This window comes from Phalacrocorax aristotelis, chromosome 6 (assembly GCF_949628215.1).
Source record: "Phalacrocorax aristotelis chromosome 6, bGulAri2.1, whole genome shotgun sequence".
NCBI lineage: Eukaryota > Metazoa > Chordata > Aves > Suliformes > Phalacrocoracidae > Phalacrocorax > Phalacrocorax aristotelis.
In genome coordinates this window covers 812,123-836,384 of record NC_134281.1, presented here as the reverse complement: position 1 = coordinate 836,384, position 24,262 = coordinate 812,123, and the positions used below count along the sequence as shown (strand labels likewise).

Sequence of the window (24,262 nt, the reverse complement as noted above, 5' to 3'; positions counted from 1 at the left end):
AGCAGGAACCTGGTTTTAATTTTAGAGGTGCTTTAGAAAGATTCAGTGTTAACGTATTAGTAAGTTTCCTGATTTCTGTATCCGTTATCTTCATGTCAGCCTATGCTGTGTTGTTTTTGTGTTTTTCCCTCTAGTTAGAATAAAAGGCAGAGAGCTTGTAAAGAAAATTGCCATCTACAAAAACAGATTAGCAATCCAGATGCCAGAGAAAATCTTGATTTATGAGTTATACTCGGATGATTCTTCAGATATGTATTATCGGGTGAAGGAAAAGATAGCAAAAAAATTTGAATGCAACTTGCTGGTTGTATGCTCAAATCACATTATTTTATGCCAGGTATGTGCCTTAAAATCCAGAGTAGTCTTGGGGTGCATTCAGACTTTAAGATGGCTGGTAGGAAAAAATTGTACTGTATAATCTAGTACCGTTTTTCCCCACAGTACCAATGTGTCGTGCTGTTGTACCGTGCAGCGCTGGCATACTTCTAAGCAAGAGCTGTGCGTGCCACAGGTGGCTCTGTTTTGGTAGAACAGTCACTGTAGTGAATTTGATAAATTAGCAGATAGTCCAGGGGAACTTTTGGGTGGGGGTGAATTAGTGGAAAAAGGTGGGGGGGTTCTGTTTTTATTTGTTTGTTCACAGGGTTGGAAAAACCTTAAATAATTCATCCTGTTAAATTGACTATTTGGCTTCATGATTTTATATGTAAAAGTAGGCACACATGCTAGTGTAGCTAAGAACATAGCACATCAGAGACACGGGATTTTATCTTTACATCTGTGCAGTATTTTGTCTTGTTATTGTGTCTTTAGGAGAAAAGGTTGCAATGCCTCTCATTTAGTGGCGTTAAAGAACGAGAATGGCTGATGGAATCTCTTATTCGTTATATTAAAGTAATTGGAGGACCTCCAGGAAGAGAAGGCCTCTTAGTTGGTCTAAAGAATGGTCAGGTAACACATAATGTCTGGTATGTGTCTTTTTACTGCAAATAAAATCTGTTCCGTGCGCTTAGGGGGAGACCTTGGGAGCAGCATGCTCTTTTACAACCTAGAATTTTATTTGCCAGTCTCCTTTTGTGATTAAAAACTAATTACTTCTATCTTTCACATTCTCTGGCTGTAAATTTCATACAAACGTGTTTAACCCTCTAAAGTCCATAAGTAGTTAGGAGGAACTGACAAAAATGGAGTTCTTGGTGAACTGAGAGAGGGTTTGTCTCTAGTGGGGGGTGGGGAGGGGTGTACACTTCTCCTGACGACCACTTGTGAAGGTGTGGATGTTCTAGAGGTGAAATGGCCATCTCTTTCACAAGCCAGGTAGCAGCTGAAAATTCCGATCTGGAGCCCAGAGGAATTGATACAGAGAACAGAAATAGAGTGGAAGTTGAGATCCTTTGTGTCTTTTGTATCTATGCTGTATATTCCTGTAGTATTATATTGATGTAATTAACTAGTGGAACATTGAAAAATCCAGGATTTATAGCATATGATTTATTTGTATAGGCTTGCAACCTAGAGGTGTTGTGGAAACAAGTCTTTTCAAGATACCTGAAACTGAAAGCATTTCCTTAATCTTAATGCACAGTTTATCTCTGAAAAAATTTGCAATCACATGCTTTAAACAGCACCGAAGCTTGTACCTGCTATGCTATTTCTAGTTTTAGGAACAAAAATGGATGGACTGACTTTGGTTTCAAATATGTCTAGATTCTGAAGATATTTGTCGATAATGTCTTCGCGATCGTCCTGTTGAAGCAGTCCACAGCTGTGCGCTGTCTGGATATGAGTGCATCCCGAAACAAGCTGGCAGTGGTTGATGAAAATGATACCTGCCTAGTATATGATATTCATACCAAAGAGCTGTTGTTTCAGGTAAAATTCCACTTTAAAAATGGGGGGGGGAGTCAGGAAGTGCTTTGGACCACGGAACATACCAAAAGCGTTGCTGTGCAGGAATTCATATAACTGTCATTTAAGCCATTAATCACATTTTGTAGGGTTTAACTGTGATCTATTTCTCTATCGAAACTACCCTTTTGGAGATGGTAGGCCAGGAATTAGAAGACAGGAGATGTATGTGAGCAACAGCTGAATAAAGAGCACTTAAACATGTGACCTTTTCAGTTTAATTGAGAGCTCTGTTCTGGCTCCCTTTGAAGCATTAGAGTTAATGAGCATTTTGGCTTTATCATTAGTACGAACAGAATTAAAGCCTAAACTTCTTCATCATGTATTCCCAGACTATAAAATGAATAATGATAATTCTCTCATCATTGACAGTTTAGCAGTCACTCTAAGGGTTCGCTCATTAATGCTGATGAAATGTTTTAAGAGAATGCTGGATAGAAAGTATGAAGTACGACAAAGATAGGGTCTGTAACTTTCTTTTTGTTACGGGCAGAAAGATGATCAGTTAAATGTGCTAGCTAACTAACAGCGTATTACTGTGGAATTTTTTATTATGTTCTACAGTTTGATAGTATAGTTCATCAGTAAATACAAAACAAAGACAATTACAGCTGTTTATGAAAATGTAAAATAATTTCCCTGTAAATCTGTTTAGGAGTATACTAGGCTTTAGAATATTACAAACATAAACAGTAAGTGTGTGTGTGTACACCCAGGCTGTAATAGGTCAGATGTTCTAGCTGAAGCATGCATATCTCTTAGGAAAGATGATGTGATCGCATCTGTTGTACTCATCAGTTATTTTGCTCCTTAGGAACCCAATGCTAATAGTGTGGCTTGGAATACACAGTGTGAGGATATGCTTTGCTTCTCTGGAGGGGGTTACCTCAATATCAAAGCTAGTAACTTCCCTGTCCATCAGCAAAAGCTTCAAGGCTTTGTTGTGGGTTACAACGGCTCCAAGATCTTCTGTCTTCACGTTTTTTCTATGTCAGCTGTTGAAGTTCCGCAGGTAATCCTTTAATCTCATTAAGTGTTGCTTTACATTTCATAAACATCAATGTTTAAGAAGTGAAGAAGCTTTTCTGAGATTTACTCGTATTCCAGTACCAGAATGATTGCAGTTCACACTTTCTTCATTGATATTTAAGTTATATATAACATGATCTATTTTATTTTTGTTTATTTGGCATTAATTAAGCTAACTTACTTTTTGCTGTTGTTGATTGTTTCTAATTCTCCCTTTCTGCTTGCAAATGGCACGCAATCTAAACACAAATAGGAAGTCTGTACCTTTTCTCAAATTGTAATTTCAGTTTTCTTATGAGTACATCAAATACTCTTATTGTTGCTTCATCTAGATGTGTTTCAGCAATATTTAAGCTGCATATTTTAGTCTGAATGTATAGTGTATGTGTAGTCATTACATCCTAAATTTAGAGATTGCCTTCCACAAAGTGCTATTTTCTGCACTATGGGAAGTAATGAAAGAGTCTAAAACAGTCCAAGAAACAAAATGAGAAAAAGAAAAGGGAGAAAAAAAATTTCTGACTTACATACCCAAGTGTGGGCAGGATTTGAAACTGAGAGTCAGTGAAGAAGGCAGAAGTGCCGTGTGCTTTTCCTAACTAATGGATACCTGTGTTGCAGACCCCTGCCTGTTCCCCTGAGGCATTATGCTGATCCCTAATTAGGCTCTGGGTTGTCCCATGTGGCAGACACCCATGAGATTGACCAGGGCTGGGACACTCTTCATCTGGCTCTGTGGCATGCTGTAGGCACCAATATGCCACAAAATTATTGTGAAGTGTCACACAGGCAGCTTTTTCAAAGCTACGCTTTTGGAGGGAGGACGTACCAAAAAGTATACAATTTTTAGGTTGATTGCAAACCCAGAGCTGAAGATAATCTAGCTGCAGTGCCCCCTGTTCATCCAAAGGGTTCGATCTATAGCTGCAGATCCTGAGCCTTAGTCTATCTGTGTCAGTCTGCAGTTGACAGCTTCTCTTTTTAACTCCCTTTCAGTGCAGGTCCTTGAGGTCCGTGTCTTTTGGGCTTAATAGTTACAGCCTTGATAAAACAGCTTTGTCATCAGGGTTGGCACATAAGGGTTACTTCCTCATGATACCTCTTCCTGCTGTGTCTGAATATTTCCAGGGATGCTTCACGCCAGGCTGTTGTGCCACTTTTCATGCTTTTAGCCTTTGAGAACGTGCTACCCCCTCCTTTGTCCTGCTTCCATAGTATTAAAAAACCCCAAAAGCTCATTGTACATAATATTTAGCATGTACAATGCTCAGAAGAATTCACATTTTTAACTACTTCCTAATATACAAGGAACTGAAGATTTCAGGATGGATGAGTTTGGAACATGATTAACCCAGCTTGTCTAAAAGACACAATACTAATCACCCCAGAATGTTGTTCTGCTATTATACAAAAACCCCATACATTTATTCTATGTGGAGCTTGTAATGGCTGTGGTTGGAATATATTTATTTTCCCCCAGTGTATGTAGAGAATTTCACCAATATATCTCAGTATTATGCTTTCTAATACATGTTTTTCAATGGAAATCCTCAGTCTGCACCCATGTATCAATATCTGGACCGAAAAATGTTTAAAGAGGCCTATCAAATTGCGTGTTTAGGAGTAACTGATACTGACTGGAAAGAACTGGCCATGGAAGCCTTAGAAGGGCTGGAGTTTGAAACTGCTAAAAAGGTAAAGCAGATATTTACTTATTTAGCAGAAAGCTTGTTTTTTATTTTTTTATATAAAGAGATATATATAGGGTCTGTATGATGTATGTTTTATGGTCGGAATAGAGTGGTGTTCCTGGGTTACTATCTTGCTTGTCTTTAGTGTGTATATGTTATTCCACATACCAAAGAAAATGTTGGTTTGTTATATACAGAATCCCAGACTGGCAGGGGTTGGAAGGGCCCTCTGGAGCTCATCCCATCCCACCCCCTGCTTGAGCAGGCACACCCAGAGCAGGGGCACAGGACCGCGTCCAGGTGGGTGTGAATGTCTCCAGGGAAGGGACCCCACAGCCTCTCTGGGCAGCCTGTGCCCCTGCTCTGGCACCCGCACAGGGAAGGGGTTTGTCCTCATGTTCAGGTGGAACTTCCCGTGTTCCAGCTTGTGGCCGTTGCCCCTTGGCCTGGCGTTGGGCACCGCTGAAAAGAGCCCAGCCCCATCCTCCTGACACCCACCCTTCAGATATTTATAGGCATTGATGAGATCCCTCCTCAGGCTTCTCTTGATACTCAGTATATTGAGATGAGGTTTTAAACTGAAATCGAATTTATCTCTATACAAATGCCATGTCCTATACTCGAGTTAAATGCAAAGAAAATGGTTTCTTTCTTCTGCTGGAAAAATGCATTAATGAATTCGAGAGAAATGGAACTGGAGAGTTGTTCAGTGGTGCTGCTGTGACCAGCAGGTGGCAGCAAAGAATGCCTTAGCTGATTTCCCCTCCCCTTCTGCAATGCTATAAACTTTTTTCCCCGAAGTATTTAATATAACCTCAATTCAAATGTGGAGGCTTCATATTCTTTGTTATTTACACACTGTTCTTTGGAGGCAGTGGTGATGGGATGTCGTCATTTTAGTCATTTTCTATCTGGAATGCCTCGGGTTTTGGAGTGGTTTATAAATGGGCATATACTGAAGAACAGAGTTGGGTTTTTTTTTTTCCTCCGGCATAAAATCTTCCCTATTTTCTTTCACCACCTTTTCTCAAATAAGAGAGGGTGAACTGAGTTCAATGTTGTGAATATTGTATGAAAGACAAAACATTCTAAAAATACGCAGGGAATGGCCTGTAATGATAGGCATCTTTTAATAACACATTTTTTTAAAAAGGAAATGAAATGCTTTATTTTTCTTCTTTTTCTTAAGTGGAGGCATCAGAATAATTCCAGTTTCATAGATGGCTTTATGCAAATGGGTATTCTTAAAAAGAAGTTTCCAGTGCCTCCTTGGAATTTTAAAGTAGTGCCCTCTTAGAATTAGAGCGGATTAATTTGAACAAAAGCAGCTTCTTGACATTAAAGGCTCTCATAGTTCCTAGTCTGATCTGGTGTAAGCAGAGTATTCTGCGCCCTCTTAAGCATTAGTTTGGTTAGAAGTCTTGAACGTGTGGTCCAAAGAGTTAAATTCCTATTTTTTGATGCATGTCAAGAATAAGTGCTAAGCTGCGGTAACTTGCACGTGACTTTGCCACTTGAGACTTTGGGCTGCACATTTATTTCCATTTGCAAAAGATATTACGCTGTCTTGCAGTACTGTTATCATCTTTTTACTTCCTTTCCTCTCCCTGAGCTACTTTAATACTGAATTTTCAGAATGGTATAAAAACTATAAGCATATACCGTATGCTTTGGCAACACGATCGATTTTATGTTCTACCTTGTAATAGTTTCCTTAAATTTCCTTGTCTGCCTCATGCCTCACATCAAAATGGAAAAGCTATAAAATACCGAGAATAAAAGTATGTAGTATTTTAAATGGCATTTTGTATTTCTTGAGCGACTGACATACGTACACCTGCGAGTGCCTGCCTTTGCTGTTTATTTTCAGTGATAAGCTCTTTGGATCGTACCCTTGTCTTATTTACCGTAACGCCTCAGGGGCCCAGTTGTGGTCAGAGCCCATCAGGTTAAGGACTACATACACCTCAGTGTATTTCTGCCTGTCCGGTTTGCATGGAGACAGCTTGATTTATGCGTAACGATACTCTGTTGATTTTTCTGGCTTTTCAAGTTAATTATTTTTGTGCCTTTTTTTTTTTTTTTTCTTTTCAATAGGCATTTACGAGGGTACGAGACCTTAGATATTTAGAATTGATCAGCAGCATAGAGGTAAGAGAATATTAGAGATATCTTACACTTAGTACTATACCAAAATCAGTACTTTCTATTTTGGAGGGACTTTTGTGCAGATAGTACTTCTGACAGTTGGACATATGTTTAGAGTGAAAAATCCTGATTAGCAGAGATGACTTAAGTTCTAGTCACAGGACTGAAACTTTGCGGGAAAAAAAATGAGGATGTGGGACAACGAGAACTTATGAAACTATTTTCAGGAAAACTGGAAAATGTTCAATATTCAATTAATAATTGGTAGAATACTACCGTGCTAACAGAGCCTAGTACAGAATAATTCATAAACATGAGTTAATTAAGCCTTTCCTTACCCCCTGGAGGTAGGTATTACTATTATCTCCTCTTTGCAGATCCAGAAACAGGCCCAGAGAAATAACATGACAAACTCAACGTCTCATGACAAGTCTGTGGCAACTGGAAATAGAATTTGGGATTCCTTGCTTCCATACTGTGCTCTAATCACTAGTTCTTACTCTCTTCACACTTCGTGATAGAATTTCACTAGACAATAACTGTCTGTCATGAGCACATTAAAAGACATGGTATCACCCTGTCCTTCCACAAAGACTGCATGATAATGCTTAGTTTAAAGATCTGTGTTGAGATGGCATAAAGGGGATTCCTCTTTCTCACGCTAATTAGATTTACTCCTTCTCTCAAAGAATACGTTCCTTGCCTTCCATTTCCACAGAGCTGTCCTGGTTCTGTCAAACGGCGGCTGGTTGCAGTTAACTTTTCTGGGTGTCTAACGTGGGGCAAAGTTCTGCATTAGGACACGCATACTCCCTTTTTTTTCTCCTTTAAAGAGTAGATAGGTGGATGAGAGCCTTCTCTGGCCACTACTAACCTTCCTCTTCCACGCATGCTTCTCCAGATCTGTGTCTATTGTGAGGGTATTCTGGAACTGTCATGTTATATTCTGTTCAGTGAGAAAGATTGCCTTTGTAAATAGGCATGAACTTACTTTCAGACTTCTTGAAAATGCTGCTTCTGAAGTGAGAGTTCTACATCGCTGCTTACTCTTGCTTGTGGTGTGCTGGATTCCTTTTAAGGCTTGTACGGTTGTAACTAAGCACACATGTGCCATTAATATGATGGTTTTCTCTCAGTAATGACACATTTGTTTTCTAATTGATGACAGCAGGAAACATAACTGCCAGATCTCTATATCTGGCAAGATTCCGTGAAGTCTTTAAAAAATGGTGTAACAATTCCTCTGATTATTCTTTTAACAAGTTTTTAAAGGGAACGTTCCACACCAGTCCAGTATCAGCCTAGTCAATAAGTGTGACCAGAAGGAGCGATGGCTGCCTCCTTTGGCGGTAGCGAACTGAATTTGTGTGCTCGTGGAATGCTTTTCCCCCTTCTGTGCAGTCATCTTTAAATTCAGTTCACTCCTAATCATTTCCATCTGAGGTGGGCTAATAGCAGTAATAATTTTTATCCAAAGCAGGGTAGTAATATGTTTCCAAGATGTAAGATAAATATAAACATACACGTTAAAACGCATGCATGCGCATGCACATGGGTACGCGTGTGTATGGATGGCATTGGTCTCTTGAAGTCGGCGTAGCTCTGTGGGCCTGATCCACGTGAAGGGTTGCTCTGGGGCACTGCACACGCTCTGCCCTCTGCGCCCTTCCCACACAGAGTGAGCAGTTCCAGTTAGCAGGGGAGGGTGTGCAGGTGCTCTGGAAGCAACTGCTGCCTACCTGAAATCATGAGCTCTTGCTCGTGGGGACAGTGGTGGTGACTCTCTTTTCTGTTCAGACGCAGGTTAACGTACTTCCTGAATCTGCTTGTTGCTAGCAATTATTTCCATGTTTGTCATCCCACCGCACATATTGTTAATTTAGCCAAATTATATGCTAGTGAGTTTCTACAGGAGCAAATAAGGAACCATCAGATGCTTTTTTTAAAATAGCATAGCATAATGATAGCGTGTGTTCATTTTCCTGTGTGAAATCAAGAGAAGTGATTTTTCATCACTTTGGTTTGTATAGTGACATTTAATTTTGCTCTTCCTAATTTTAATTAAGAAGGGATTTAAGCCTTTAATTTAAAATTCACCCGAAATGTAGGAGAGGCATAATTATCATATCTTGTTACAGGTTTTTAGTAACAGTTAAAATCTAAGCCTGAAAATCTAATTCGTCAATGGCTATTTCTCACCTAGGTCCTGATCATCTAGAATATTTTCTGCATCTCTCTTTGGGTTTTTTCCCCAGGAGCGGAAGAAGCATGGAGAAAACAATAATGAACTGTTCCTAGCAGATGTCTATGCCTACCAGGGAAAATTCCATGAGGCAGCAAAGTTGTACAAAAAGAGTGGACATGAAAACCTCGCTCTTGATATGTACTCTGATTTACGCATGTTTGACTATGCAAAGGTAAATAGTTTGCAACTGAATATTCAAATGCAGAAATGTTAATGTACCTATAACTGTTTTCAAGGAATGACCCTACAAAAGGATTGGATGAAATGTGGGCTTTGAACTCCAACTTTATTTTCTTGGTTAATTGGGGAAGTTTGTTTGGCTGATAAGGGGAAAAATGGCTGTCCTCTGTGTCTAGATGTAGTGGCAGCCTTTTTCTTCAGCCTGCTACGGAGGTAGCAGCTTGTGTTTTGTATAGTCTCAAATGTGTTCATGGAATTCAGGCTTTTCAGTGGATTTTTTTGTTGGACATCACCAAAGGTGACTCTTCTGTTGTGATTATACTGTAATATTCATAGTAATTTTCCTTTTTTTAAAAACTAAAAATCTCAATTTTACAACTTTTTCCTCCCCCTTGTCTTGCTCAAGAGTCCCTTTTTATTTCGTTTGTCTTCCAAAGCTGATAAGGTAGTACACATGCAAAGTGGAGGCGAGTGCACCATGCATTTAATTCACTTCTGTATTATAATAAAAACATTATTTTTCAGACTTTGAACTTAAATAGGTATGTTACTTCTACATTAATGTATTTTATAAAGTATATAATGTACTAACCTGGTATGTTTTTGTTTACTAGAGAATTTTCTTCCCAAGATTCACTGTGTCTGATATTTTTTTTTTAACTCTGATTCCATGTAGAAATAAATTGAATATGGTTTTTAACAGTGATGTTTCTATATGGTGATAAGAAAGCATTACTTGGCTTTTAAGCCTTCTGTGGTGTTTTCTTATCAAAATCCCTGAGAATGCATGCACTGTTCAGTCTCATTCGCCACTCATCTGCCCAATACAGGACAAAGACTTACCATGACATGCATATAAACTGTTTTAGCACAGATTCCACAAACTGTGCTACAGAGAGACCTTTTTCTTCCAAGAGCTTAATATAAATACTTCGGGGCTTTGCTGATGTAAGCCTGACTTCCACTATTTTTGGCTGATGAGTCTGTTAGCCTCAGTGTTTTGGCTCCTCTTGAACATAAATGTAATTCATAGATGAAAATTTTCCCATAAGTCTTCATAAGAATCTTTTAATTCTTGGCCGTAGTCATGTCTATATTTAACTAGCAGAGAGCATAAGGTCTTGTGTCTCCTATCCTTGAGAGTAACTCCATGCAGAGGAAATAAAGGTGCTTCGTAGCATATGAAGGAAGCTTCTTGTGCAGGGAGTGCACAATACATGGAAGGATATGTAAAACCCCTTGTTTGGCAGTTTTTTGTCCAAGGAAAAATATATGGGGGTGTGTGGGTGGTTTTGTGTTGGGTTGGTTTTTGTTGTTGTTTTTTTGTTGTTGTTTTTTTAATGCTGCCAGAATTACACAAAGGGACCCTTACAGAATCTAATTGCTTGTGCTTGACTTTGATTAGCTCTGACTAGAGAGCCCAGACTGGAGGCAGAGGTCAGGAAGTCCTTTGTTATCTGGTCATAGGCTTGTTATCGCAGTACCAGATATTATATACCAGATATATATATCTCACAGATCACTGAGAACTCACAAAAAACTCTTTATACTGTAAGAAGCTGAGCTTTTTATTTTGGGCTTGTTTTGGTGACCTAAGATGGAAGACAAGTTGTGTCAAAGATATTGTTCAAATGGATTCTTTTGCTTCACTTTTTCATATTCAAAGATTATAATGACATCTTTATAGTTATTCACTTGAATCAGGGCTGTGTTGCAGCAGATAATGCTAGAGCAAAACCCTACATAGAGCTGATCTGAGAGCTGACGTAGAGATGGGGTATGGTTCTGTACCTGTCAGCTAGCTGCATCAGGGAAACTGGTGAATTGTGGTAGTGGAACAGATCTGTTGTGTGGGTGCTTTTTTGTGGGGGTTTTTTGCCTGTTCATTGTTTTGGTTTGGTTTTTAAACCTCAATCGGAATTTACCAGAAACACAGGCGATAAGGTAATTTTCCACTCTTCTCACTTTTCCATTTCTCCTCTGTTCTAATTTTGCGTTTGGTAGAAGCTGTTTCAACAGACAGTAGCCTGTTCTGTTAGCAGACAAAATTGCCCTTAATCGATCTTCTGCTGTTGACATACTTTTTTTCCCCCTTGGCATACGATGTCAACAGATGTGAACCGTATGGTGCCAGGGCTTTGGTATTGGCAGAAGAAGCTGAACAAACCATTAGAAATATTTCCAAATGGGTCATCATCGCAGCTTGGTGTTTGATTCCTTGCAGAAGTCCAACCAGTAGTTCAGAGTCACTCTCACTTTTGAGCAGCTGTCATTCCATCCTTATAAAAGAACTTCTTTGATATATTGCAATATAATTATCAAGTGTCTTTGCAGAAAACAAAATTTCAGCCTTTAATTGATTTGTGGCTGGGCATCCTGATGCTAACGTATGATTAAGTGGCTATACTATCGTTAGCTAAGCACGGGGTGGGGCTGGGTCATCTTTGAGAATGAAACCCTGCCTTCTTGGCTTGCAAAAGAAAATCTGAAACTTTTGCAATTGATCTATTACAGTTTTTGAGATTAGTACTGCTTTGTTTTGGAAAGGCATGTTCCTGAAAAACCTGCAGAAATCATAATTTGTATCCACTTAAACAGGCTCAACGGAGCGCAGGTTTTCCAAGAAGTAAAGTGGGGACATATTTGTTACCTCTGAGGCATCTGTATCGTCCTTCTTCTGGCCCTCCCAGAATCTCACACTTATTTTTTTTTTAAATTGAAAACTGTCTAAATGGGAGACTTGTTTCCTACCAAATGTTGGATCTTGATGATTAGTTGCTGACTGCTGGATCAGTTCACGTTGCTCCATATGCAGTATTTCTTTTCTTGAGAGGCATAACGCGAGTAATTTAAAAAGCCTTTATGTATTTCAGAATTTGGACTATAACAACGTTTGTGACTAGAAGGTAACGCAAACTTTTGTGTTGCACTGTTTCAGGATTTTCTGGGATCTGGGGACCCCAAAGACACAAAGATGCTCATAAAAAAACAAGCAGATTGGGCCAAGAATATCAATGAACCAAAAGCAGCAGTGGAGATGTACCTCTCTGCAGGCGAGCACATGAAGGCCATAGAGATCAGCGGGGACCATGGCTGGGTTGACATGTAGGTTTTAGTTCCATCTTAGAAATAATATATAATGAAAACTTAAATCAGTTGTTATGAATTCTGAATAGTTTTAAAATAAGACAAAATTTGTTGTGCCTTTATATCAGATTGAGTATTTGAAGCACATCTACAATTAAAAATATTTTTAAAGTTACATATGTTTAGGGGGTAGGGACATAAATATGTTACGAGAACAAATGGATTACAACAGTAAAGAGAATGAATGGGTTCATCTGTAGTATGAAACTGTCTTCTAAGATATGCATGCCTTAAGCTTTTCAGGGTAATCATCACAGCAGTGCTTATATGTGATAGCCTACTTCTGTTGTTTTAAGCTGTTAAGGGTAATCATGTAGTGGGTAGAGAAGACAACTGGAGCACAGAATCCCTAGAAATTCTGGGGCTACTCCTGCCACTGGTCAAATTCTCCTTGATTTGTGATAGGTGACACTTTGGGTTGTTTGTGGAGTTGCCATAAGATCTTGGACAGGTCACTCTGCCTTCCCTCAGTTTTGCTGTGTGGCAAAGGGGGTAATGTTTGTTCGGGAGTCTTTTGTTTAGGTCAGGGTTGAGGAAGAGTGTCCCATGTCACTCAGTCACATAGGACCTACTCCCTCCCTCCATATTCATGGCTGTGCGGAGTCTGAGATAGGGAGTTGCACACAGGAGTAAAGATTGAAGGAACAGGTTTCCAGCTTGTAAAAGGGAAAAAAAAGAATTTGGAATGTTTACTGAAAACTCTTTAAACAGTATTGCATGGTACTACTATTATGATATTTATTAAATAATAACTGATTAAAGATGAAGTTGTTACAATAATCAAACAAAAAGCAAAACTAGGCAGAACCTGAAACATCTGGCTTCTTTTTGTTGGGTCTAGGTTAATTGAAATTGCTCGAAAACTGGATAAAGCTGAGCGTGAGCCTTTGTCAAAATGTGCCTTCTATTTTAAGAAACTTGATAACCCTGGCTATGCAGCAGAAACCTACATGAAGGTCGGTGACCTGAAAGCATTGGTCCATCTCCATGTGGAGACTCATCGCTGGGAAGAAGTAAGTGTGCTCTTGATGCCTGTGTTTAAAACATTGCTTCTTACCGGTTTCAAGAAAGAGAGACAAATACCTGGCTCCCCCCACCACCACTGCAGTGAAGGGGGAGGCAGGGAGGGGGGCTTCTGCAGCATGTGATTCAGAGTATTTAAGTTAATTTTGTATGCTCAGTGTTTGCCTGGTGGTAGTTTTGGGGTTTTGTGGTTTGGTTTGGAGTGGTATGGGTTTTTTTTTTTTGTTTGTTTGTTTAAGTTTCCTGGCTGAATATTTCATGCTCTCACTTCTGAGCACTTTTTTTGCCTGATGAGTAGTTGCCCACTTCCTATGGTAATCCATGGGATGCTTCTGGTCCATCAGAAAGAATAAATAGTTATTATATCATGGGAAGATCTGTTTTGAACTCTATTATTTATGATTTGGACACACTTGAGCGAGAACACTGTGCACATAATTTAGATCTGATGAATGTGAGCTGTGTTAGTGTGGACCCCACTCTATAACTGGATTTATGCTTCTGATTAGGTAAAGTTCTGACTTCACTGTGTTTTTCCATAAAATCATGGATCTGCCAGTACCACCTGCTTCACAGCTGGGAGCACCATTAATTTGGTCTTGTTCCTTCACATTAAGTTTTTGACAGGTGTAGTTTCTTCAGGAAATGTTTTCAAAGTGCTGCTGCAGTTGACGACCTCCCTCCCCCAATTATATGGGTGCTCTGGAAGATTGTAGACTTAGTCCTATATTGACTAGTTAGCAAGTTTAGAAAGTGAATCTAAGCTGCATTTGTAGTGTTACTTCAATTTCTTTAGAAGATATATTTAGTAAAAATAAAAATATTTTTTGGCTCTTGATGTGAAATCTACTAAATTTCCTGCATAATCACTTTCAAGTTTCCCTGTTTCAACAACCAGGCTGTTACTATGCTTAGTTTCTTCTCTTTTGTTGTTGATTGCATTTTGTCTTAAAATACATTAGTTTCATACTGGAGAAAATATGGATTACACTCTCTGTGTATGTATTTTATTGTGAATTTACATAGAGCTAAAGGATTGGTCCCATGGAATATTCTAAACCCTTTAACCGTTTAAACCATGCAGAATTCTAAAAATGAATTTTTTTATTTACCTCAGGCATTTGCTTTGAGTGAAAAGCACCCTGAATTCAAAGATGATGTCTATGTCCCTTATGCTCAGTGGCTGGCAGAGAATGATAGATTTGAAGAAGCCCAAAAAGGTAAGAATGCCGGTGACAGATCACTGGTCACTCAAAATTTACTCCATACTTTTCCAGTATTTTCTATTTTTCATGCATATTTTCCAATACAGAATATGTGGTCTCTGCCCTGCAGGGTTTCTTATCAGTGGGATTCAAACCGAAATAGAATCTGAGTTTTCATACTGTTCTTGAAGTAGCTGGAGGTCTCCTTATTTGATGAAAATGTGATGGGTCTACCAAAAATGATGGCATCTAAATACAGGTCCAGATATTCCATCACATTCTGTATCCAAGTGTGGCACACGGCAACAGCATGTAGCATATAATCTGAACTGTCTTTATTAATATTTTTATCACAGTATAATTCACAGTATCCACAGTATCACAGAATCCACCTTATAAACCCGAGTAAAAAGCATAGTTTTTCCTTATATTTAGGTAATGGTGGGTTTGTACAAGTAAAATTTTCCTGTTTCTTTAAGAAATTTCATGTATTTTGTTAGGCTTATAAAATCACCTTTAAAGAGAACTGTCAACTTTCCATCATGTGGACAAGCTTAAAATTTAATTCATAAACTGTTCCAGGGACAAGGAGATGTAGAGGCAAGCTCCATGTGGAGCCAGCAGGTTTTTAGAACAGTTACTTTTCTCAGGTGCAGCTCCGTGTGACTGTTGCATCTGCTGTTTCCAGAGCCAGCTCAGATCTCAGTGTATAACTGCATTTGCTTATAAGGGCCAAGCTAGTCAACATGCCAGGCATGATCTGTCTCCACACAAAAGTAGCTTGTGCGTCTCGGCGCCAAACCTTTGAGCACCTGGTGCTAGGGCAGTTTGGTAGCTCGCACACAGAACTCTCTGAATATAGGTGTGGTGTTTCCAGTTTGTGCCACGAAGCTCCGCTGCTGTGGCTTGGCAAATGTCAGTGCCCCAGAACTGGGTGAGCTGGAGGTCATCAGGTAGCAGTGTGAGGATTCAGTTACACCTGAGCTGGCTCAAGTCAGGAGGCAATGTGCTGTGGGGTTAGGTTTTTTGGGGTTGGTTTCCCTCCCATCCCAATTACCCAATGTGAAGACTGTGTTTGCCAAATTCATGTTTACCAAGTGAGAATTCAGGACCTTACTTTATACTGGCTTCTGAGCATCAGATAAATAAATGCTGTTAAATAACAGAAGGATATAGTAAATTCTGTACTCTTTCAAAATACTCAGCATTACAAACCAGAGCACTATCTTCAAACATTAATTTATTGTCGTGTTGAATGAGGCTGTGATTTGCAGTGTTTAGATTGCCATTATTTGTATAGAGATCTAATCATCATAGCGTTTTTGCTCTTTTCTGTATTTAAAAAAAAGCATCCAGTGTTGTACAAAGTCTATGAGCTCAAGAGCTGCTGAGACAGTGCAAAAGCCACAAAATACCTACAGATGCTTCTTATGTTCCATTAGTGCCGCTATTGATATTGGCTGAATAGGCTGCTCTTAATTTAAAAACATTAATTTCAGTTAATTGATATAATCGCACTGTAAAATCCTCTTTGTTTTGGCCTCCTTTGTAGCATTTCACAAGGCTGGCAGGCAGAGTGAAGCTGTAAGAGTGCTGGAGCAGCTAACACACAATGCTGTGGTTGAAAGCCGATTTAACGATGCAGCCTATTATTATTGGATGCTTTCCATGCAGTGTTTAGATATAGCCCAAGGTGAGTAATGGAAAGGATGTTTGTTACCTTCTTCTGCATGTAGACAAACAACTACTGAATTGTGATAGCGTTGCTGCAACCATTTCACTGTTGTGTGGCTTTGTGTTTGTTTTTTTAATGCTGTGCATAACTGGCTTGTGCTATTTTTGTAGTCCCCCTGGTTTTCCCATGTGCTTATTTAAAACAAATAAGCAAAACGGCAACAGCAGCATGCATAGGCCTCCTCTTGAAATCTGCCTAGAATCAAAATCGTGTCTCCTGGGGCCACGTATCCTCATGTACCTTCCCACAGCGCCCTTTAACTAGGGACGTGATTGGAGGGTTAAAATACTAATAAATAAGATGATATTGGAGTGTAAGCTATGTCTAGTATTTGAACATAGGTTGCAGAGGTACTTTACAAATTATTTCTGTCAACAGAGCTAAAACTGATTGATTGTAGCTGTCATCTTGTCTTCTGAATGCATTTCACTGGGAGAGAGGTGGAGCCAGTAGTTAATAGGTGTAATTTAGTAATAATGAATACAAAAGACTGACAATACTGCCTTTTGGTTTTAGTTCAGTTGATGCACAATAGTGCTGACCTGTTACCCCCTCAGGTATTTTATTGAGGTGCAAACTTTTCCAATTGGCCTAGCAGTGTATTTAATATTTATGAAATAAATCATTCAAAGCTCATTTTACTTGTAAACTCTGAAGTTATGGATGAGGCTTCCAGTGATGCACGCCTACTATTTTCTACCTTTAATTAAGGTATAGCTTCTGGCTGTGTTAAAGCCATTGCCTTAACTGTTTTGTTTCACCATGCTTATTTTAGACCATAAATTTGCTCAGGAAAATGGCGAGTCTGTATAACATGTGGTTTGCACAGGTAGATGGGACACACTTGGACTGGGACATACCTCTTCGGGAAGTGCTGGCACTAAAATCATAATATGCTGTTTTCTTCCAGCTGAGTCTCATAGACTTGTCTTGGAGACTTACACTAATGCCTTTGCCTCCCGCAGAGAATGAACAACAGAAGACTGAAATGTTGCAGAAGTTTCATCACTTCCAGCATTTGGCAGAAGTTTACCATGTCTATCACTCTATTCAAAGATACACTGTAAGATATTCACTTCAGAAGTTGTGTATTTATGCTTCCTGGGCATTTTTCCTTAGGGAGTCCAGAAATAACTAGGAATAATTAATGACTTTTCAGGCAATTAAATATTGAGTGTAGATTAGTGATACTGTATAATGACTTTATTTCTTTAACTTTATTATACAGCCTTCTGCTGTACTGTGCAAGAACTTCTGTTGTCATAGTTCCTAAAAACTGCAGTGCAGTCTGTGCTTGTCTCAGTGTGGGTAGAAAATATGATGATGACTGACTTCCCACCCCCAGCCCTTTTTTGCTAGCTATATTGGTTTGGTTCCACAGCGACCTGAACCTCTGGTCCTGCACAGGCTACGGTCGGCTTTTCCTTTAATCACGGGAAAACAAGACTGAACCTAGCTTAGGGATTCCCAGTGTGCTACGTGTATCAGTACTGATGTGTGTAAACTACTCCAAAATGATAAGCAGTCATGAGTGAGGAGCTCCTGCTACTTCCAGCAATTAGAGTAATGTTGCTGCCACCGTTGATGAAAATACCTTTTGTAAAACATCTGAGAACCCTTGATTCGTGCCCTTGCCCAAAAGAAGACTCTGTGCTATGGAGATCTTTGCTGGTCAGAATGCTTCAGACCTTATGGGGTGGAAACTCTACACTACTGCTGGCCAGGCTGCCTCATTTTTAAATAGCCTGTTAAAGATTCTGTTTTAGCTACATAGATATTCTCTCTCTCTCTCTTTCTGCGTGTAGCAGGCATGAGCTTTGGTGATAAAGACATGCAAAATCCACTCGCTATATTCTGTCAGCACCTCTTCTTTTTGCAACTGTATGAAAGAAACACAGTACTTGAGATGCCTAGTGCTGTGATGCTTAGTGATAAGAGTTGTTGATTTTCCAGCTTAGAAATATGTGTCTGTATTTTTAATACTGCAGGAGGAGCCGTTCAGTTTCCACTTGCCTGAAACACTCTTCAATATCTCCAGGTTTCTGCTTCACAGCTTAACAAAGGAAACTCCTTTGGGGATCTCAAAAGTGTATCCTTCCAATACAGTATAAAATCTAGAACTTATCTGGTGAGATACATGAAAGGAATAATTGATGTTGATCCGCAGTGCAGAGATCTCCTGTATAGGGTATCTTCAGTTTCAGCTGTTGGTTATAGTTAATGGGAACTGACTTTTGTCCCTAAGGAAACAATCAGCATCTTCAAACCGTTGTGTGTTTTAACTGTGCTACCTTTTTTTTTAATAGTTTTGGAGAGCTGTACAAATCAACTAACATGTAATTCTGAAAACCACCCACCCAGTCTGGTGCATCACCTTTGTCAGAGAAGTAGGTTCTAGGATATCAGTCACTGCAACAGGATGTTGGCTCTGAATCTTGACAGTGTTGTTGTAAGGAGGCTGAGCTGAGACAGGAGCAGGGGTAAAAAAAAACCAGGAGCTTTTGCTTCGCATGAGGCTGGTGTAGCTGTGTAGTGTCTGTCAGGCTAACATTTGCACAGCTTTGTTAGAACGTACTGCGTCTTTGGAGAGTACTTCATAAGCACCCTGTGCGAACCCTGTGGAAAGGCAGCTATCTGTAAGAGAAAGCAAGAAGGGTTACTGGGTGCCACAGGGAGGCTTAATTTTCTTGTTTTCACTTCATTGATGGCTTCGGATGGGATGGTAGCTTTCCTTTTTGCAACTTCCTCACTTATAAATGTATAATCTTTCATAAAGTCTTTCATAACGTGCCTTGTGATCGGTGACTTTCTAAACAGCTGTTACTGTTATACACTGATGAAAGGAAAGACAACTCTTGGTCAACGATGCAGAGCATATGCTTTATTTCCAGTAAGGTCATGTGTATGTAGTTGGTGTCCGTGGGTTGCTGGTGGGTTAAGATCTTTTTTTTTGGGGGGTGGCGGGGGAGGTAGGGTGTTTTTGGGAAAATCCATTCACCCTAAAATTACTGAAATTTTGTAAATGGAGTCAGGATATTTAACCAAGGTAATGTTTATGTAGGGTCAGTTCCTTACCTTGCTAATAATTGCCCACAGACACTTTGATAGTTCTTTCACACTGTTTTTAAATGGAGTTATGCAAATAGATTTCTCTTGTTAAACCCTGTTTGAGGTAGCGGTGTAGGATATGCTTCATTGCACAACTTCTCTGATTAGAAAGAGTACTGCAGTTTTTTCCTAAATGCTGTTTGTATTTTTATTCCTTAATTAAATCGTAGCAATACATTATTTGCCCTGGCAAAACAGAGTAAAGCTCTTGGTGCATATAAACTGGCTCGTCATGCCTATGACAAGTTACAGGGACTGCAGATCCCAGCGAGGTTCCAGAAATCAATTGAGCTGGGCAGCCTGACAATCCGATCCAAGCCATTCCATGACAGTGAAGTAAGCTGTGATGTCTTTCATGTCAATCACTAATATGTGGCCTAATCCAAGAATCTGAGTTGCTGTATGCACAAAAAAATCTGAAATACATTATGCATAGCTCTGTGATATAATTGCATTTCTGCTGTAAACACAGTTCTTATATTGTCATTCTTCAGGTCAGACTTCCCTTTGCTCCCGAGAACAAATTAAAATCAGTCCTTTCTTTATGGGCAGATTCCGTCCTCCCTCTCCTGTCTTGCATCTACCTTCCTCTCTGCCTATTAGTTCTTTCAAGCCTTTTTCTCTCCGATCCACATGCAATTACTCCGCAGTCTTTCTCTCTCTCTCCAGCTGGAGGTCACTTGCATTTGTTCCACTCCTAGCACTCCTTCCCTCCTCCTCCTATCCCTTGAATGACCTTCCTTCCTTAAGTCTTATTTTAACACCTTTTCTTCTTTAACTGAAGCCTGACTTTCTGCAGTGCTCTATAAAGCTATGTCTTATGGAGTACTCACTAAAAATAAATTGCATTGTGCAAGTGAACATGCACCTGGCCACCTGTAATAATAGAAATACAATCTTAAGAACTGCCTAAAATAACTGTGCTCTTGAAAAGGAGAGATGAATTAATTGGAGAACTTGAATTTGGCCAAACCTTAGAGCAAAAAAACTTTGCTTTGGTAACCTTCTCTTCGACTTCTTTTGTCACTCTGTACTTTATGCAGAATTCTGCTTCTGTTACTGCAAAGACAAGGTGAGAATTTTATTGTTAGAATGGTGAAGATGGCTATTTTTAATGTGAAAACTTGCTGTTTTATTAAAAAGAGAAAGCATTTTCAGATGTCAAAGGATCTGATTTCACAGCAGTATTTCTCCAGATTAGCAGTGATGTAATATCAGTGGTCTAAACCCAAGGAGCCCATATTTAATTGAAAACAAAGAGTTCAGGATGTGCTGATCTGTTTACGATTACCGTGCTCTGTATGTGTTCTTGCAGGAGCTTGTGCCCTTGTGTTACAGGTGCTCTACCAACAACCCTCTGCTAAATAACCTGGGGAACGTCTGTGTTAACTGCAGACAACCTTTCGTCTTCTCTGCTTCTTCCTATGGTGCGTTGGAACATCACATTTGGTTGTGCTTTTCAAGTAGATAAATGTTAACTGAATAGAGTAAGTTAGTACATAATTTGTTCTCTCTGCAATGTTATTTGGACAAAAAAATCTTTCCTTTTACTGTTGTTTGATTTGACCAAGCGGCTGCTTCTTGTCCCGGGGATAGCTGGGTTTCATGGCAAGATAGTAGTCGTAAAGCGTTGTGTTATTGTGAGGCATGGATTGTATAAAGTGTTTCATAAACACAGGTGCAGTCCTTTGAGAAGCTGAGGAGGCTTGGGTTTGTTTTTATTTTATTTTATTTACTTGCTTCATGAGAACACGTGGGCAGAACACCACTGTCCTAGAAGCCAGAGGGTGATCATTTCTGAAGGGGCACGGGGTCTTGTAGGAGGCATTTTCTGAGTTCTTGCAGGTCAAACGCTCCTTGCTTTTCACACCCTGTAGAAGTACTGCATCTGGTTGAGTTCTACTTGGAAGATGGCATCACAGATGAAGAAGCTGTAGCTCTCATTGATCTTGAAGCTCCAAGGTTGAATAAAAGAGAGAGTAAATGGCAAGAGATGATGAGTGACCGTATCCTTTCTATTAAAATTGGATTCCAGCCCTTTTCTTAGGGGGAAAAAAGCAACAATTTTAAATGTTCCCCCCTTAGGTTTAAAATTTTCTTTTTGTCCTATGACTGGTGTGAGTACAATTGCATCGTGTTTCCTTTTCAAGTTAGTATAACAACCAAAGTGATGTTTTAACTAACTAAACCTAATATTTTCATAAAGCTTTTTCATCAGGAAAATTTGCTTCTAATCCTGTAAAATATTTCTTTTTAACAATGGAATACCACACTTCACCTATTCTGTTTTAGCTGCTTTCTGTAAAGAATGGGGAGAATCTGAACTGTGTTATTTGCTTCCAATAACAGCATGCGTCAGAGCCTGCCTTCTCTTAGCCAAGGGAAGCCAGTGTTGCCGTTCATCACAACCATTCCTGTTGGAAACTGTTTCATAATGCTTTGGCATCCAGAGCTCCGAGTTGCTGGGGGGACCATATAATATTAGGTGCCACGTAATGCATAAGAAAGCACAATCTCTGACCAAACCTGCTAAAAATGTAATTTACACAGGTTCCTTCATTTGCTTTTTGTCATCTGTCAGAAGGGGGCAGAGAGGGAAAGGCAGAGCTGATGTCATGCTTGGTTGTGGTCAGTTTTGCCATTGTACAGCAGCTGCAATGGTAAATTTCCCCAGTCACTGTGAATCACAGCAAGCCCTTCTCTAGTACCTTCTATAATAATCTAGGCAGTGTGGCAGTTTGGGAGTACTTCGGCCCTCTGGAGCAGCAAGGATACCACCAGTCCTGCTGGTATGCGTTCATATTTGTTCTGTGAGTGCTAGCCACTGTGAGGACAGCTGGTTTTGTAGGAACTCTGTTTCATCCTTAATGCGTCTAGATGCACAGAGTTTGAGGCTTGATGACAATGCAGATATTGAAGATGATGATCCCTTTACAGCAAAACTGAGCTTTGAGGTAAGAGCCTGGTGTGAATGTGTCACAAAGACTACCACAAGAGAGTTACAAAGCAGGGGACTGGAAGAGAGGGATGGAACCTGAGACAGAAAGGGATTTACCAGTTAATGCCTCTCTTTTTTATTTTCCTTTTTTTTTTTTAAACCCAACAAAACCCGCCAAAAACAAACAAACAAAAACCTCACACAAAACAACAAAGATCTTAAAGTAAACATACCTGGAATTTGGTTTTATCATAATAAAATGATACCATGGACCTGCCCCCCAGGGTATTTCTGTCTAGGCAGTAAACCTATAAAAGAGTCGTTACTGTGAGTTTTTAATAAAAGCTGTGGGCATGGGTGTTATTTACAAGGAATTGTGTTAAAATGAATAATGGAAGCTCACTGAAACCAAGTTAGAGATGCTGCTGTCACTGAAGGTACTGATAAAACTGACTGAGTTTGGTGGGACTAGACTCAGGCCAATGCTATATTAGCTTTTTCTACTGAATTTTACTTTGCTTCCTACAAGATCTTATTAATCCTCAGAGGGCTTTGCAGTTGGTAACAGTAATTCTTTCTAAACCTGCTCTCCTGCAGCAAGGAGGCTCAGAATTTGTTCCAGTGATTGTGAATCGTGCTGTTCTCCAGTCAATGAGCCGGAGGGACGTCCTGATCAAACGCTGGCCGAAGCCATTGCGGTGGCAGTACTACCGCTCCCTGCTACCAGATGCCTCCATTACCATGTGTCCGTCATGTTTTCAGGTAGTGTTTTCATGGAGAGCTTAAAAAACAAACAAACAAACCCTACTGGGAACCCTGCACCCGAAACAATTCTAATCATTCAAGCCTCATACTTTAAAATGTATTCAACAAATTCCTGAATGGTGTAGAGACAGAGAAAGCAGTGAAAACAAAAAATCTGTGCGATGCACAGAGGAGCAGCTGCCTTCTGAAACTTTGAGGTAGCTGAATTTGAGAAGTTGCACTGACAGCAAGTCAGAGCCTCAAGCAAACCTTGGCTGAGCAACAAATGCCGATTTGTATTTATTTCCTTGTGCTCTGCCCCTCTGCCTTTCAGCCTGGTCCAGCAGGGAAGATCAGTCAGTAACTCAGCTTGTGGTTCAGTCCCTCTCCCTCTGCTTCCCTCTCTCAGGCATGGCTTTTGGAAATACTGGGATTCGGTCAGGTTTGCTTACACAGAAACTGTAACTTTTGTCCTTCCTTCTGCAAAACTAATTAATTGGTTTGTGCCTTTTTGGCAACATTGGCAGCGGTCTGTGAAATGTTTGCTGCTCTGCCTCAGGTTACAGCACGCTGAGGCAATTGGAAGTAAGAGGAACGATTCTCTTGTAATGGTAGCTTCAGAATGTCTGTGCCATGGAGAAGCCGTTGAGCTCAGTTTGCATTTTCTTTGAGCTAGTCACAGGCTAACTTGTCCCTAAATCTGTTCCTAATTAACAGATGTTTCACACAGAAGACTATGAGCTTCTCGTACTCCAGCATAATTGTTGTCCGTTCTGTCGAAGGAGAATAGATGAGTCAAACCAATGAAGAAAAACAACCTTATACCTCAACTGACAGAATTCTCTATTGGCTTGGCAAAACACTTAGATTCGTAGAGTTTTCCTAACAACTTAGTTAAGTCATCTTGTTCTATTTTGTACATAAGAGTGGAACTGAGTTGAAGAAATGCAACTATTTTTTTTTAAATTGTTTGTGAATGCCCTCTACGTTTCCCAGGCAAGCAGCTGAAGTGCCACAGATTTTTACAGGAATGTTTCTAGGGTCAAGTTCAGCCTTCAAGTAATCGTTGTTTTTATTCCAACTTGTGCTAGGGCTTGGTTTGCTTCTTAATGTGTACCTGTTATTGACAGATCTCCAAATAAATGGGACTATTTTTCACTA

The 24,262-nt window shown here is 39.7% G+C and overlaps 1 protein-coding gene across 4 annotated transcripts in view; it reads left to right on the top strand.

The window, feature by feature from the left end:
* The window catches only part of IFT122 (intraflagellar transport 122), a 33,727-nt gene extending 9,465 nt beyond the window's left edge, over positions 1-24,262 (top strand). For 3 of the 4 annotated variants that reach the window (XM_075095558.1, XM_075095560.1, XM_075095559.1), the window contains 19 exons: positions 135-337; positions 814-951; positions 1,708-1,872; positions 2,723-2,920; positions 4,492-4,632; positions 6,726-6,779; positions 9,032-9,193; positions 12,140-12,306; positions 13,190-13,361; positions 14,489-14,591; positions 16,129-16,269; positions 17,277-17,374; positions 18,300-18,400; positions 19,590-19,755; positions 20,735-20,846; positions 21,297-21,425; positions 22,297-22,373; positions 22,955-23,119; positions 23,819-24,262. In XM_075095558.1, coding sequence (XP_074951659.1) covers positions 135-337; positions 814-951; positions 1,708-1,872; positions 2,723-2,920; positions 4,492-4,632; positions 6,726-6,779; positions 9,032-9,193; positions 12,140-12,306; positions 13,190-13,361; positions 14,489-14,591; positions 16,129-16,269; positions 17,277-17,374; positions 18,300-18,400; positions 19,590-19,755; positions 20,735-20,846; positions 21,297-21,425; positions 22,297-22,373; positions 22,955-23,119; positions 23,819-23,908 — 2,582 coding nt within the window. In that variant the 3' untranslated portion in view covers positions 23,909-24,262. The remainder of the gene's footprint in view (positions 1-134; positions 338-813; positions 952-1,707; positions 1,873-2,722; positions 2,921-4,491; positions 4,633-6,725; positions 6,780-9,031; positions 9,194-12,139; positions 12,307-13,189; positions 13,362-14,488; positions 14,592-16,128; positions 16,270-17,276; positions 17,375-18,299; positions 18,401-19,589; positions 19,756-20,734; positions 20,847-21,296; positions 21,426-22,296; positions 22,374-22,954; positions 23,120-23,818) is intronic. The other variant, XR_012660971.1, reaches the window with a different exon arrangement.